This window comes from Hibiscus syriacus, unplaced genomic scaffold (assembly GCF_006381635.1).
Source record: "Hibiscus syriacus cultivar Baekdansim isolate YM2019G1 unplaced genomic scaffold, ASM638163v2 tig00111105_pilon, whole genome shotgun sequence".
NCBI classification, from domain to species: Eukaryota; Viridiplantae; Streptophyta; class Magnoliopsida; order Malvales; family Malvaceae; genus Hibiscus; species Hibiscus syriacus.
This window is the reverse complement of record NW_024062987.1, coordinates 5,347,602-5,364,990: the sequence shown is the minus strand read 5'-3', so window position 1 is coordinate 5,364,990 and position 17,389 is coordinate 5,347,602. Positions and strand designations below refer to the sequence as shown.

Below are 17,389 nucleotides of genomic sequence, written 5' to 3'. Positions count from 1 at the left end.
GTTTCGTGGCTCTGCATACTAAAACCCTATGATTTTTTAGCAGGAGTAACTGTTTGGATTTACGGATGAAACTATTCGGATCAGGATTAAAAGGCGGGATTTGAAGCTAATGGGTTTAGATTAGGTTTTAAAGGATCCTATTAGATTTAAGACTTCAATTTACGCCCAACTCAAATCAAAAGCCCGTTTACTAATATTTTATCTATTATTTTTTTACAATAATATTTTATCAATTATTTAGATAATAACTTAAATAATAATATAATAAAATCAAATTTTCAAACTTTATCTATTTAAGAAAATAAAACCGTCTCCGTCTATTTCCTAGCCACGTTCCACGGCAACGAGGCAAACGTGTCAGACCTTGCATGTTCCATGCACGTATAAAATAAAATTTAACTAATTTTTCCATTTATTTCCTCGAATGAATTTCTCACACAATTTGCAAGTAATATAAACTCATAAAAAGAAGATTAAAAAAAAGATGAGCCAGGAACAACCTTGGAAGCCTGAAGAAGAAGCGATTAAACACGGAAATGTACTCGATGTACAAGGTGATAAGGTAATTAAAATTTAATTTGGCATTTTATAAGTAAGAATATATACGAGGCATCCGCAGTCTAAAGAGTAAATTAGCTTTACCAATTTGTATAACTTTTTGCATTATTTTGGTATATAAAAGTCTTATGTGGTTTCCCAATTCAGGGTCAGGGCATACCTAAGACCTTATTAGGATTTATATAAAAAATTATAAATTATCCACCAAGAATGACGGTAGTAAGATTCGAACTTGACCTTACAAGCTCAAATTCTTGAATCCTAACCACTTATGCTAAATAACTTTTTGTATTAATTATACTTTACATAATCTCTCCGTTCTGTATATTTATTTATATAATGTATGTATGCAAAAATAAATTTAACCGTTAAATGTATATAAATAAAATTATATAACAAAAATAATATTAATTGAATCGATGGATTAAAAGTTTAAAATTTGACGTAAAGTATAATTATATCGGCTAGGTATAGGAATGGCAGATACATATAATTTCGTGGATTTTGTATTGCTCCCGCTCTAATTGAGACGGGATCACTATAAATTTAGTGGATAGTGGACGGGTGTGGATGTAAACAGTCATATACCTACCGTGGGTAGTGCAGTAGGTGATGAGTTTGAGACCTTACCCATTATGTATCGGCTCGTTTCGCATCTACCTACCCCACATCATTCCGTCCACTAATTACCTATCATATAAATTCTAGCTATAAATCTTAAGAATTATACGACATGACTTGTAATTAAATCAGATATTTTGTTATTTATATAGCATGTGAGTTTGTTGTTAGACGGGTACACAATGAATGGTGGGTATCCAGTTAAATAATAGATTTGGGGTAAATTTAAAAATACACTAGCGTGGACGAGTGTGAATTTGGGGTAAATTAATATTATTTTTGTTATATAATTTTATTTATATACATTTAACGGTTAAATTTATTTCAAACAAAGAATTTAGGGTAAACCTACTCATAAGCTACTCACACACTTTGAATTTCAAGTCGACGGAGGCGGCGGCACCAGCCCTTAAAGCTGGTTGCTGGCCGCCAATCCTTTTCTTTCGTTTGTTATTTTCTTTTTAATAAGGATGTTTTTAAGCAACAAGGTCGGTGGTGGTGGTGGTGGTCACCGCCTCGCGATAGAGGTTGTTTTCCGTCTTCGAAAGTGGATGACTATACGGAGAGAATTCTTATTTGGTGTTGCGTTTAGATGTTGTTCCGTGGCCACTGTTGTTTTTTGTGTATTGCATTATGTGTTATTTGATGGCACTCCAGACGGTGGTGGAGCGACGAATACAATAGTGTCGATGATGTGATGTGTCCTCGGTGGCAGGAGGGTTCTGCTGCTGTTGCTGGTTTTGAGTTCCTGTTGTGGAAATGAGGTGGCTGTCGGTATTAGTCCTTTCGACGTGCCCTTAGTGTCGATTGAAGGGCGGTTTTGTCCTAGTCTGAGATTGCTGACAGCTTCTGTAATTTGGGAGTTGTTTCATTTGGAATTTTAGCAATGTTGAGAGGTTCGTGCTTTCATTGATGGTTTCTTGGTCGATGGTGGAGCGTGGCTTGCAGTTGTCGATGTAATGGTGGATGTTTTTGGTTTCGTAGAGGCATGTGCAGATGTTACTGGTCCCGAAAAAGTTGGTATGGAGGATGTGCAGTTTAAGGCATTGAGTTAGAGGTTTATTATCGATAGTGGAATGTTGGCAGCAATTTTGGCGCATGCGAATGTCTTAGTGGATTTATCGAAACTAGTGTAGAGGGGTTTTTTGATGTCTCCATTTTGCTAATCGTTATGGGCTGATGGAGATTTATAGGTATTCTAATCAATAGTGTATGCCTCAACATCTTTCCAATTTTTCCAGGCTGCAGGTTGTGTCTTTTGTTGAGGTGGTATCTATTCAAGCTTTGGAGGAGTGCTTCCATGAATATCAACATAATCAAAAGAAAGAAGTCGAAAGAGTAAGGCTGGAGTGTGTTGCTTTATCATAGAGTTTCGATGATAGAAAGTGAAAGCAGTGGTGGGGATATTTTCGGGCGTCGTTTTTGGGCTGTGTGTTTGAAGCTGAAGCAACTTTGGCAATTGGTGATGTTCTGGGTGTGGATTTTTCAGTTTCGAGAGAGTAGGTGCTTGAGAGAATGTTATCGTTTCAGTTATCGGGTAGGGGTTTGGGCTAATTTCTTTTGGCCGGTGTTTGATCTCCTACGATCAAGATTTGTTCAAAGTCTGGTGTTTCATTTTTTTAGTGGTGGTCGTTTGTGTGGCTTTGCTGGAGGGTGATTGTGACGCGCTTTTAGTATTAGCTTGGAAATCTAGGGTTTTCGGCTGAAGCTATTTGGCTTTCTTTTTCTTGTTGCTCAATATTTTAGTTTTTATTTTCTTTGGTCCTGCGTATTACTCATCATGCAGCGTTTGTTGTTAGCCGCTTTTTCAGTCCAGTGACTTCCAATTTTCCTTGGTATATGTTTCGATTATGTTAGTTGTGTGATTTGAGAGACTTAAAACTTCTTCCATGCCAGTTAATATGGGGCATATGGTAGTTCTTGAGTTGCTATCGATTATTGGAATTATGCTTTTGTTCGTGCACGTGACTATGCTATCTAATGCAATCTGGGAGCTATTTATTATGGAAGGCCTGCAAGCATTCTATTATTTTTGTCTTTTGATAGAATGCTAGCTCTTCACTTCTGTTTGCTTTAAGACTTTTCTCCTTCATTGGTTCAGATTTAGTAAGTGAGTATATCCATTTCACAGTGCTTGGTATCGGTTTAGTTCGGGTTGCTATTGCCGGTTCGTCCAGATGTTGTTTCTTTGCATTGGATTAGGCGTCTGCGCTTTTGTTCTAGTTCTAGTCCTCAACTTTTCCTTTGGTTGGTATTTGGTGTGTGTTATGTGTGTGTGGTCTGTGTTTAGTAAGAATTTTTCGTGTATTTCATCTTACCACCTTAAGGTTCACTCTTTTTCCTCCAACTAAGCTTAGGGAGATTTTTTAATGAGGTCCTTGAGGTGGTGTACTTTGTAATACTCCATAATACAAAGTACCCTCTTTAAAAAAATACAAAAATATTAAATATATATAAGGATGTGGAAAAGGTATTTGTATCCGTTCCACTCGTTTATCATCTCTAATTAAGTAGGAGTGTTACTTTTTTCATACTTTAATTTATGTTTAAATATCAAATAACCACTGAAGTGAATAAAAGAGGAATACATATCTCTTGTTTGAATTTTTATTATTTTTAAATTTAAATTTATACCGATACTTGTTATGTTACGGTAAATCTAATTTTTTCCTTTATTTTAATATTTATGCATTAAACGTGATATTAGAGTATAATTTTTATATATATATATATATTTAAAATTTAGGACTTATTTGGTAACTTGTTGCTTTTTTTCCCCAATGTGATGAGCAGGTTACCGGACAACATTGCCAGGCAGCTCCTTTGTCATCAGCTTCTGGACCGAGTGGTGATGCTGGAGGTCCCGTAAGTCCAATCACGATCGGAGAAGCACTTGAAGCAACCGCTCTTACAGCAGGGAAGAAGCCGGTAGATTGGAGTGATGCAGCCGCAATACAGGCGGCAGAAGTGAGAGCCACCGGTCGTACCTCCATAATTCCCGGAGGCGTTGGCGCCGCAGCTGAGTCTGCCGCCAATCTCAATGCCAAGGCAACTACAGAAGAGGAGAAGACCAAGTTGAGAGATATCCTCTCGGTAAGTAAAAGCAGCAGTAGCAGTACCAAACTAGAAAAATTAAGATATAATAATAATTGTAGGTATCATAGATTGATGATAATAGTCGATAGAAAATAGCTGTCTTTTACTACAGTGTGCAATATTTGATTGAATTGAAATGCAGAACGCAACGGTGAAGTTGCCATCAGATAAGGCAGCAACAAAAGGTGACGCAGAAGGGGTGAAGGTTGCAGAGACGAGTAATGATCCAACGCTCACTACACATCCGGCGGGTGTGGCGGCTAATGTGGCCACAGCTGCTAGGCTCAACGACAAGATTGCCAAATGAACCATATCCATCTATCTAATACCATGTACGGTCATCTTTGTTTTCTTGAAATACATACGAATAAGATGAAAGATTCGCAATTGTTTTGAGTAAGGGCTATCCACAGACCAGGTGATATGAATTGTATAGAACTTTCCCCTGTATGGTCATCTTTGTTTTCTTGAAATACATACGAATAAGACTAAAGATTCGCAATTGTTTTGAGTAAGGGCTATCCACTGACCAGGTGATACGAATTGTATACTTCAAATCGATAATGTTCCATGCATTTTTATTTCTTTTTGTAAATCAATTCAAAAGAGATAAAAATGTAAGACAATGCATTACCAAGACTTGTTTCTGAATTGTATTACCAGTGTAGGTGTTTTTTTGAACAACTACTTCATACACATCAAGTACTGAAACCAGGTAAGTCATCGGCAAGTTTCCCTGAAAAGTAAATCGGTTTATGGTATAATGAGTACTATAACAGCATTTAAGTTCCTTTCCAGTTCCAATTGTATTACCAATTGTTGCAGCAAGAGAAACCCCCTTACTACCGTTGAAAATGTTATTTTTTCCAAGCAAAGATTTCCACCCTGACCTTGCACAAAAAAGTAACATTTCTTGGAAATCTTAGCAAATAAAAATTGGAACTGGAAAGGAACTTAAATAACACACAAAATAGCATGTGCCTCACTAGCAAGTAGCAACCGGCACTGCTGCATTTGAAGCATCATTGTCAAGACTCCACTCAGTTCCTGCCACTCACAAACCAAAGCATGCAACGGACATCATTAACGGCAACTAAAATTCATGGATCAAGAAACCGAACTTTTCTGCTGGAAGAAACTCAACAAGGACAACTTAGTCAAAAACCAAAGCTACCGCCTGCCTGAAGGTAGCAGCAGCGCTGATTTTTTTTTTAACGAAATGTATAAGATTGATCAGAAAATATGGAAACATCACTACAAGATACGAAGCTTATAAGAGAGAGGTTGCTCATAATACTCTTGACATACAGGGCAACTTACTTTCCAACACCGTCAGAAGATCAGTTGTTTTCAAGTTGAAAGACAGATCCAAGAGCTTGAGCCTGTATTCTCCTGGATGAAACAGTAAACAAAGAACCATTTCAACGCAAAACCATTTTCTCTATTTGTATTTTTTTGGTTGCTACTCGAGTTAGCCAGTTTGACCCAGTGTATACTTAATATATTCACATCGACACCATACCTTAAAACTATGTGTCGCAACCGTCTTTCGGTTGGGCTCCGGAATTGGGCTTCGACTTAGATTAAATGGATTGGAGTCGCCACCGATCTTTTATTTTAAAACAAATAGGTAGACCAGATACCTTATTTCTTACCTGATCTGCGTTTTACCAGAGACATGTCGGATTCGGGAGTCGGTTACAGTCAAGGAAGAGTTAGCACCCTTGAACTGCCCTTTCGGTACTACGTAATTTCCAGTTGTTTTAAATTAAGAAAATTATAAGTTTAAATTAAAAGGTAAAATTTGGCCTTGATTACTTACCTCTGATTGTTTTAAAAAACACCCTTGAAAAGTCAAGAAACACGTTAGATAAAAAAAAGATAAAACACAACAAAAATGAAGATGTACATAGTATTAAATAAAAATAATAATAGAAAAATAAGAAATATATATAAAAATATATAGAACAAAATATAATAACAAAAAATATACGTAGTAACTAAATAATAATAATACATCTCTACTTATACATATAAATAATGACATAATATATATATATAAGAAAAAATTTAATATAATATAAATAATTCGAAACAAAAATAGAGAAATATTGTAAATGAAAAGAAAAGTATACTTAAATATATATATATATATACTAATATTAATATTAATAAAATAAATAGAGGTAAGAAAAGAAAAAATATATATACATGTGTAAATAAACACTAGGAAGACAAAATAAATAAAAAAGAATATATATATACATGAGAAAATAATAATAATAAAATAATAGTAAACATAAAAAAATGTGTATATATAATAACGTGAAAGTAAATAAATATAATAAAAAATATACAATAAATAAAATGAGGGAAAAAGTTGGATTTCAAAAAGTGACTAAATCGAAAGAATCGAAACGTGAATGTCCAATTTTGAAGAGAAAACATTGATTTTGGGGGGGCAATTAAATACTTTAAAAAACAGAGGGGACCAAGAGTGAGATTGCCCCTTTTTCACACCCATTCCGAAAAATCAAAGTATTTTCTCAAGAAAAGAAGCCTCGGGGGCTAGATCTATAAAAATAGATCCCGAAAAATGCCACTGTTCATCGGCAAAAAAAAAAAAAAAAAAACGTTTTCTTTGGTGTTTTTTGAATACAAAATGTAACAAGACACAAGCATGCAAGCATAAACTCGAAAAAGATACTATATTTACCTTGTATTTCTCTTCGAAAATTTGCAGGAAAAAAAAACTCTAATTTCACTCTAAGATTGCTCGTAATTTCTGCTTGTATTTCGTATTACAATCTGTGTCCTACAAATGGGGAGGATTACATGTATTTATAGTGAAAAAAAAACTAACTATTCTTAGAATCCTATCAACAATAGAATCCTAATGTAACTAGACTCCTTGCCCGGTTCTTGCACGTTTGTTGGTTTAGTTGTCGATTTAAAAGATATGGTGGTGGAAGAGTCCCCTTAGGAGAGAAAATCTTGCTAGTTATATCTTTTAAGAAAATAGGTGTCTACATCTGCCCCTCTTTGTCCTTTTTCGTGGAACGAAAAATAGGACAAAGATAAAAAGACACAAATTTTCGTTCAGTGGAGTCGAAGAATAACTCCATGTCGAATTGAGTTGCAGATGGCTCCTCTGTCGCGAAGTCAAATCCATCTTGAAAAGATTTGTCAATATGAAATGACCCCCTTGTCGTGCGATTGAGTCAAAACTGGAAAATTCTGAGCCTAAAATCCTTCGTCGTGAAGTTGAAATCGAACTCGGAGTACTGGAAGTAGCTCATGGATTGTCTTCTAGCCAAAGATACTTCGTTGTGAAGCTGAAACTCGTCTTGAAGACTTTGGTGTTGTGGTGTTACAGATGAAGTTGTGTCCATCTGTTCGTGAATTTGAAATCGTATAGGGCCCCTTCGTCGTGAAGTTGAGCCTGAGAATTGGATATCCTTCGTCGTGAAGTTGAAATCCGATGCAGGTCCTGCTGTTCCGAGTCCAATATCTTCTGTCGTGAAGTTGAAGTTGGTTCTGGAACTGGGAAATTGTTTTGTTGACAGTCAGCCGTCCATTCGTTGTGAAGTTAAACTTGTGCTGTCTCGAGTCCAATGCTCTTCAATGTGAAGTTGAAATTGGCTCCGAAATTGGGAAATTGTTTGTTGACAACCAGCCGTCCCTTCGTTGTGAAGTTGAACTTGTGTTGTCTTGAGTCCAATATCCTTCGCTGTGAAGTTGAAATTGGCTCTAGCTAAAACCTGAAAAAGTTATGTAGATATGTGATGAAATGGATGCAATGCTCTTAGGTATGCCTAAAATGCATATGCAACATATGTTATTTTTTGGGCTCAGGAGAGAAATCTCGATCTCCGGTTGCTTCTCTGGAATCTTAGTTCTGGAATCTTCAAGTTCTGATCCCTGATCTCGAATTCTTCAAATGTTCAAATCTAATGTGCACATTCTATTTTTTGATTTGAGAAATGCTTCTCGACCATCCCAAGTATGTGCCTGAGCTGAGTGTAACGGTTTAAATGATGCTTCAAGAGAAGTTGTCTTAAAAAAGACAGAATTCGTTTCAAGGGAAACGATCTTAAAGATATATGTTGTTTCATGAGAAACGGCCTCAAGGGAGACAAAATTTTGTTTTAAGGGAAATAAACTCAAAGATTTTGTGTTTCAAGAGAAACTGTCTCAAGGGAGACGAAATTTGTTTCAAGGGAAACAATCTCAAAGGTTTTGTGTTTCAAGAGAAACATTTTCAAAGGTTTTTTGTGTTTCAAGAGAAACAATTTCAAAGGTTTATTTTTTTGTTTCAAGAGAAACTGTATCAAGGGTGACACAAAAAACATATTCAAGGATTGATGTTTCAAGAGAAACTGTCTCAAGGGAGACAAAATTTTGTTTTAAGAAAAACATGTCTTAAGAGAGACAAAATTTGTTTCAAGAGAAACTGTCTCAAGAGAGACGAAATTTGTTTAATGTAAAACATATTCAAAGATTTTGTTTCAAGGGAAATTGTTTTCAAAGTTTATGTTTCAATAGAAACTGTCTCAAAGGAGACAAAATTTGTTTCAAGGGAAACTATCTCAAGAGAGACAAAATTCATTTCAAGGGAAATGTTTTCAATGTTTATGTTTCAAGAGAAATTGTCTCAAGGGAGACAAAATTTTGTTTCAAGGGAAACTATCTCAAGAGAGGCAATTTATTTCAAGGGAAATGCTTTCAATGTTTATGTTTCAAGAGAAACTGTCTCAAGGGAGACAAAATTTTGTTCCAAGGGAAATGTTTTCAATGTTTATGTTTCAAGAGAAACTGTCTCAAGGGAGACAAAATTTTGTTTCAAGGGAAACTATCTCAAGAGAGACAAAATTCATTTCAAGGGAAATGTTTTCAATGTTTATGTTTAAAGAGAAACTGTCTCAAGTGAGACAAAACTTTCTGTTTCGAGGGAAACTATCTCAAGCGAGATAAAATCTTGTTTTAAGAAAAATAATCTTGAGGGAAATAAATATTCTTTCGAGTAAAACAGTCTTAAGTGAGACAAAGTCTGTTCTAAGAAAAACAATCTCAAGTGAGATAATCATCTGCATTAAATGAGACTGTCTTAAGCAAGACAATCCCATCTTCTCCTGAAAGATCTGTAAAATGTATCGGGATGTAACTATCATGATGATGGATGCTTGATGTATGCCAAGATGAAATTTATTTACTGTTGAATTTTCCCTCAAGAGAGGAAAAAAATCAAGGTTTTTATTGCTCATGATGATGAATGCAAAGATGCAAATTTCATACATCATGTATGTACATGTTGATGTATATGTTGAGATGTGAGGGGAATGGTTGCGTGTGTAGTCTTCATTCTATCTCTGACTCAGTTTATCTTCATTTCCACCAGGGTGTACTCTTGCAGACCTCAAGACAAATTTTCCTTCCCCTATCAAATTTTGCCCCAAAAATGGTTTCCTTTGCCTCATTTTCGATGTTGAGCTTCGGAGCGATTATTTGTTGAATTCCAAGATATGCTTCCAGAGAACTTATCTTGTTTGAAAATGCTTTTCTTCTTTCGAATTTTCAAAATTTTGAAAAATATCAAAAGGAACTTTTTGAAAATGTTACCTCTTTCTAGGTTTCACAATTGAAGCAAATCATAAAACATGAGTTCATTGGATATCAAAAGAATCAAACACTCTTTTAATCTTTGATAGCTGCAAATCTTTGACAAATATCAAGATCGAAAAGTTGGTTTAGAGGTGGGTTTGTTTCATCGATTTGGTTATCGTGAAGATCATGGCATGCCCCTTTTTCTTGATTTGGTATTTTGATCGGAGGCGAACAAAATGACACAACTAGCATAATCAATGACTAGACCTTTCAGAACACTTCTGTTTCAATTCTCTGAAATCTTCCATTTGTTCAAGTTTCGTAAGCTCTTCTAACAAAGATAGTGCAGAAATATCGGTCTAAAAATGAAATTCTTGAGTGCTCGTGTGAATTTGACTATAACAGGTGTTTCTCAACTCCCTTAGTCTATTATTATCGAAAATTTCTTTTTTAGATAAATTTGATTTATTTTGCCATTGTCTGGCTAGCCGAATCCATAAAGCCGGGGCGTTCAACCAATTGCTTTAGAAGGACAGCTTATTATTATAATCATTTTTATCAGGTTTAACTAAAGGGTTCATCTCATCACAAAGTCTTTGGCCTAACAAAAGCAGTGGAGCAAACACCGAATTGCCAAGTGTCCGAGCAATGTCATGGTTTGAATGTAATCTATTCATAAAGCCAGGGCTTTCGAGTTTCCTCTATAACCAATTGCCTTAGTGGAATAGCTCAGCTTTATAGGGACAAATCACTGAAGGGTTCGTCTCATCACAAAGTCTTTGGCCTGACAAAAGCAGTGAAGCAAACACCGAATTGCCAAGTGTTCGAGTAGTGTCATAGTTTGAACATAATCTATTCATAAAGCCAGGGCTTTCGAGTTTCCTCTATAACCAATTGCCTTAGTGGAATAGCTCAGCTTTACGGATTTAATTTCTTAAGATTGTCAAGAAGAACCTGTTATAGTCTAGGTGTTTTTTGAAAGTCAAGGGATCTCATCTTTAGAGTTCAATTTCCAAACAACTGACCTAAACTAGATTTGCTTACTCGACTATTACATCTATGAAGATCATTATCATCACTGAACATCATAAACAAAGGTATAAACCAATTAGTTTTGCAATCTCATGTGTTAGTTGCCCCATTCTGTTCGCTCTTAATACATGTCTGAATGCCAGACCTTGGATGGACTCTTCATGAGAAGAGAAAACTTAGCTTGGTAAGAGAAAAACATGTAATCTGATGTATCTTTTAAATTAGGACCAAGGGGTCTTTGTTTTGTAGGGTTCAATCTTGTCATTTGTCAAAGATTTACAACCTCAATTGTTAAACAGTTTTTAATTAAGGTGATATTCAAAGAATTCAAGATTAAAATTTGCTCATTTCCTAAGAGGGGAGCATTTTGTTTAAACGTCAAGTGACTTAAAAATGTTTACGCATAAGAAGTACGAAAGAAAAACAAGTTCAAACAAGATGATATGCTTGATAATGCAACAAAATTCCTAATGGATGCCCCATATGACTCTCGATCAGAATGCCCTATTACATATTGAAAGTGAAAGCCCCTGAATCGATCAGATCTTGGACCTTACGTTTCAATGCCCCACAATTCTCAGTGGTGTGCCCTGAGCTCCCAATATGATAGTTGCATACGGCGTTAATATCATGACCTTCAGGATATGGGGCCTCTCTAGGTTTGGATTGGACCGGGGTCACAAGATTTTTCTCAACTAGCGTTGGGAGTAACTCCTCATACGTCATTGGGATTGGACTGATGCAAATCTTTTCTTGCCTTGGTTCCTTCTGAATTCGTTTAGAAGTACCGGATGGTACAATAGCAGTGGAGATCGTAACACCTTTGTTGGCGTTGTAGGTGCTAACATTGTTGATATCTCCCTCAATTTTTCCTTGTTTTATAGCTAGCTCGATCATCTCACCAGCTATAACTAGATCTGAGAAAGTTCCCGATGTAATTGCCACCAGGTGTCTGAAGTAGGATGCCTTCAGGGTTTGTACGAACAACTTTCTAGTTTTTTTTTATCCAGGGGCGGATGAACCTGCACAGACAAATCCCTCCATCGTTGCGCATATTATCGGAAACTTTCATTATGCTTCTTTTCCAGGCTTTGCAGCATAACCCAATATGGTCTCATATCGTTGATATGCTTATATTGTTCTAGGAAAGACTTGGCTAAGTCTTTCCATGTCTTGATGTGAGTTTGGCTGAGCTGATTATACCAGCGGATAGCTGAACCGGATAGGCTCTCCTGAAAGCAGCGGATCAAGAGTTGATCATTCCCTCCATATCCTGTCATCTTCCGACAGAACATAGTGATATGGGCTGATGGGCAGCTGTTCCCATCGAACTTCTCAAACTCAGGAGCTTTAAACTTTGGTGGAAGCACCAAATTTGGAACCATGCTTAGCTCCCTTGCGTCCACTCCATAATAATCATGGTCCCCTTGGACTATCTTCATTCGATCTTCTAACATCTTGATCTTTTTTTCCATCTTCTTTGTCTTATCATCCTCGTCAAAATCTGGGATGTGATAGTCTTCCGGATGAGTGTTGGTCGCGGAAGCTTGTATATTTGCACCAGATATGGCTTTCCCTTTAATAGCATATGAGTCCCCTTGTAATCCGGATAAGATTTCAGGTGAGACAACCATTTGTGGGATAGGTGGGATAGGTGGTATAGTTACCCCTTCCGGTGAACCTGCCCCAGGCGCACTGGTCTGTTGTAGGCCAACTAACTTGGCAACGATCTGATCAACCAAAGATTCTTGGTTCTTCATGATTGTATTCAGAATACTCAGACTACTCTGGTTTATCTTATCTTCAAGTTCTTTTTGCAATTTGGTCATGTTCTCCTCGATTTGAGCGATTCTGGCCTCCATTTGTCTTTTCTTTTTCAAGCGGATGTTATGCGGATGATGTGTGTCCAACGCTTGAGGCGGTGTATCCAGTATTTATTCCTTTATTGAGACATTCTTCCGTTAGTTGATGCGAATGCAAGGAAAATAATAAAATGCAGAATATGTCTAAATGCATGATGCATCATGCATGAAATGCTCGAGGCATTGATCCAAAAAATGTGCCTGTTATTATGAATAATCCTTATTGGGGACAAAAGTATTTTATCTTTTAAGAGACAAAAATATCCTAACAGCTTCTGACATGTTGACTAGTCTTCTGCATTCGTCTGTCACCGGTTGAATATCATGTCGAACCGTTCAGGCTCCTTTGGCTAAAATGTGCAAGCGACAAGCTGTTTGCCCCATAAAAGGTCTCGAAGGACTGCATCTCCGACCTTCACTTTCTGCCGAGCTTGTTTCTAACGAAAGTGCCATTGAAGCCCTCCATCCGAAGCTTATCGACTTGTTTCTGGAATTCATCTTGTTCTCGTAGTTTTTGAAAGGAATCTCCGGGTCAGTAACTTTTTCCTCGTCTTGCCCCTACAACCTTTTCTTCTCAAAAATTTGACTTTAGTGTGCTCAGTGTAAATTCTGGTCCATTCGAAGTCCTTTACAATGTAGCAAAGTGACATATTCTTCGATTGCGGGTACCACGTCTTCTGGATTGAATGTGACACATAGTCGCCCTGTAGACTGTCCTCTGTATTTTCATCTCTTGTATTACAACCCCTCTGTCCATTAATGCAGATTATTCATGTTTAACAAACACGTTTTTTGTGGATCAACACCTCTTTCGAATGATGCAAATGATGGAAATAAAATAAAAGAGAGAAAATAAAAAAATTAGTGAAGTAAAACAAAATAAAAAAAATGAAAAATCCTACCCCACATGATATCTACCCGAACATGCTTAGTATTCCTACTCGGACATGATCTCTATCCCGCATGCTAATTTCAAACAAATCCTAACCGCATATTTGTCTAGTTCGCATGCTTTGAACAGAAAGTAAAACATGAAATAATTCAGACATCCTACGTTTGGAAATGAGGTTCTGGGGTAGGCTCTAATTCTTCAAAGTCTCCCGGTTTAGGTTATAAAAACGGTACTCGAGTTCTCCTTGCTGGTGCCCCCTTGGGCTTGCCAGACCCTTAGTCCTAAACCCATCACAAGCTTGTGTGGACTAAGTTAAACGCGAGAGGATACATTCCCTTATGTCTATGCGGAGAATAAATTCACACGAAGACATAAGGTATATGAATCCCGAAGGCTACTTGCTAGGCATATGCGGTGAATAAATTCACACGAATGTGTCGCTTTTACCCTCACTTAAACAGGGTTCGGGGCTCGGGTTTAGAGCCTTTAGATGAAAAACGTTCGGGAAGCTGAAATCATTAGAAAACGGTCAGTTCAACTATGTTACCTTAAAATTTAAACTTACCTTTTTCATTAAAAAGACAACTGGAAATTACCTTAGCCTGACTCACTTACCTGTGTCCCCAGCGGAGTCGCCAAGCTGTCGCAACCGTCTTTCGGTTGGGCTCCGGAATTGGGCTTCGACTTAGATTAAATGGATTGGAGTCGCCACCGATCTTTTATTTTAAAACAAATAGGTAGACCAGATACCTTATTTCTTACCTGATCTGCGTTTTACCAGAGACATGTCGGATTCGGGAGTCGGTTACAGTCAAGGAAGAGTTAGCACCCTTGAACTGCCCTTTCGGTACTACGTAATTTCCAGTTGTTTTAAATTAAGAAAATTATAAGTTTAAATTAAAAGGTAAAATTTGGCCTTGATTACTTACCTCTGATTGTTTTAAAAAACACCCTTGAAAAGTCAAGAAACACGTTAGATAAAAAAAGATAAAACACAACAAAAATGAAGATGTACATAGTATTAAATAAAAATAATAATAGAAATATAAGAAATATATATTGAAATATATAGAACAAAATATAATAACAAAAAATATACGTAGTAACTAAATAATAATAATACATCTCTACTTATACATATAAATAATGACATAATATATATATATATATAAGAAAGAAATTTAATATAATATAAATAATTCGAAACAAAAATAGAGAAATATTGTAAATGAAAAGAAAAGTATACTTAAATATATATATATATATACTAATATTAATATTAATAAAACAAATAAAGGTAAGAAAAGAAAAAATATATATACATGTGTAAATAAACACTAGGAAGACAAAATAAATAAAAAAGAATATATATATACATGAGAAAATAATAATAATAAAATAATAGTAAACATAAAAAAATGTGTATATATAATAACGTGAAAGTAAATAAATATAATAAAAAATATACAATAAATAAAATGAGGGAAAAAAGTTGGATTTCAAAAAGTGACTAAATCGAAAGAATCGAAACGTGAAGGTCCAATTTTGAAGAGAAAACATTGATTTTGGGGGGCAATTAAATACTTTAAAAAACAGAGGGGACCAAGAGTGAGATTACCCCTTTTTCACACCCATTCCGAAAAATCAAAATATTTTCTCAAGAAAAGAAGCCTCGGGGGCTAGATCTATAAAAATAGATCCCGAAAAATGCCCCTGTTCATCGGCAAAAAAAAAAAACGTTTTCTTTGGTGTTTTTCGAATACAAAATGTAACAAGACACAAGCATGCAAGCATAAACTCGAAAAAGATACTATATTTACCTTGTATTTCTCTTCGAAAATTTGCAGGAAAAAAAACTCTAATTTCACTCTAAGATTGCTCGTAATTTCTGCTTGTATTTCGTATTACAATCCGTGTCCTACAAATGGGGAGGATTACATGTATTTATAGTGAAAAAAAACTAACTATTCTTAGAATCCTATCAACAATAGAATCCTAATGTAACTAGACTCCTTGCCCGGTTCTTGCACGTTTGTTGGTTTAGTTGTCGATTTAAAAGATATGGTGGTGGAAGAGTCCCCTTAGGAGAGAAACTCTTGCTAGTTATATCTTTTAAGAAAATAGGTGTCTACACTATGCACATATATTCGATGCATGATCTAATAATTCACTACAAAATGCATCAAATTAGTTGCAAAATACTCCAAAGAGCATTGTTTACCCTCACTTTGAGGATGCAACTGACTAAAATATTTTTAATATATTCTGTAAAGTCTTTAATTGAACACTCGCATCTGACATTTCAGCATGCTGCAAAGAACAACATATAGGAAAAAATTCATTTATCACTAAGAAATTTATGTTGAAGATTAACATATTGTACATGTCAAATACAACCATCAATTTACATCTCCTAAAGCGGGAACTGGGAAGTATCTCATTGAGAACTGAAGGGGCTACTGCATCATGAGATTTGAGCTTTTGCAGATATGAAAGTCTAATGACACTAAGCTTGACAGTTTTGATATCACATGCCATTGAAAAACCGTATGTTGCTTAAGTTAAACCCTTCATCAGAACAACATCACATAGACAGAATTCATTGAATGTCTGAATTGCAGTTTTGGTCACTGTATATTGCAGAAATGATAAAACTAAAGTTTTGTCATCTCTTAAACTAATGATAAAACTAGTCGGCAGTTTTGTCATCTAAATTTCTAAAACAAGTAAAGTTTGATGCCGAAACATGTCCAGGAAACCCCCTTTTTCGGCATAACCACAACCCAAATTTCCAAATAAATTATTCTTTTTCACAACAGAGAAGATTGGAACTTTTATGAATTAACATTAGCAATCAAATTGATAACCAGTTAGTTCATTTTGCAAAACAAGTAAAGTTTGATGCCGAAACATGTCCAGGAAACCCCCTTTTTCGGCATAACCACAACCCAAATTTCCAAATAAATTATTCTTTTTCACAACAGAGAAGATTGGAACTTTTATGAATTAACATTAGCAATCAAATTGATAATCAGTTAGTTCATTTTGCAGGCCTCAACTTCCCAAAAAAAAGCCAGTTATTTGGCTGTTTGATCTGAAAACTGCGAAGCCATTTTAGCCAGCATCCCACATTGCAAAGGTAAACAATATGGAGGGAATGTTGGTGATTTAAATATGAAAAAAGATGGTTTGTATTTCTTACATACCTGGACGGGGTCGATGGGTGATCAAGAATGCCCATGGCCTAAGTTGGTGGCCTCCATTGCACAATTTGGAGGTGCATCAGCCTAACATCTTCCTGTTGTGGAGAGTGTACGTCATAATTTGTGGCAGTTGGGGGCTCGTATTCGTGCGGCCCCCTCAAGCAACTAATCAAAGTTTAGACCTTTAACTTTGGAACTACTTATACCTAGTTTATCTCCTTGATAGAGAGATATTTTAAATCAAACAAATTCTGAGTTGATTAAAACTTGTACCTAGTTTTCAAGATTGTTATAGCCTAAAGAAACAGCTGAAAATATAGCCAGCAGCACCAAAATATATAACTAACGATGCAATTTTGTAGCCATTTTCGATGGTGAAAGACTTGTTCTCACAATATGTGACATGCAAAATAACCTTGTTGAATTTTCTTGGAAGGTGGCTTAAGCATGTATCGTGTGAAAAATATGTTGGGACAACCCAAATTCGATATGTAGCCAACCGGTAGCCAATAACTCTCGCA

General features: G+C 35.9%; 1 protein-coding gene and 1 non-coding gene across 2 annotated transcripts; both read left to right on the top strand.

Annotated features, from left to right (window-relative positions):
- The first annotated feature begins 1,649 nt into the window (after positions 1–1,649).
- Positions 1,650–4,622, top strand: LOC120153756 (late embryogenesis abundant protein D-34-like). The gene is made up of 6 exons (XM_039165646.1): positions 1,650–1,726; positions 1,837–1,929; positions 2,064–2,135; positions 2,421–2,517; positions 3,973–4,272; positions 4,418–4,622. Exons 1-6 carry the CDS (start codon positions 1,650–1,652, stop codon positions 4,580–4,582), a joined length of 804 nt encoding a protein of 267 aa, XP_039021577.1. The 3' UTR covers positions 4,583–4,622.
- Positions 4,623–16,863: 12,241 nt separating this feature from the next.
- LOC120154243 lies at positions 16,864–17,027 on the top strand. Its single transcript, XR_005518869.1, has one exon. It is a non-coding gene; the product is annotated as a U1 spliceosomal RNA (small nuclear RNA).
- Positions 17,028–17,389: the final 362 nt, after the last annotated feature.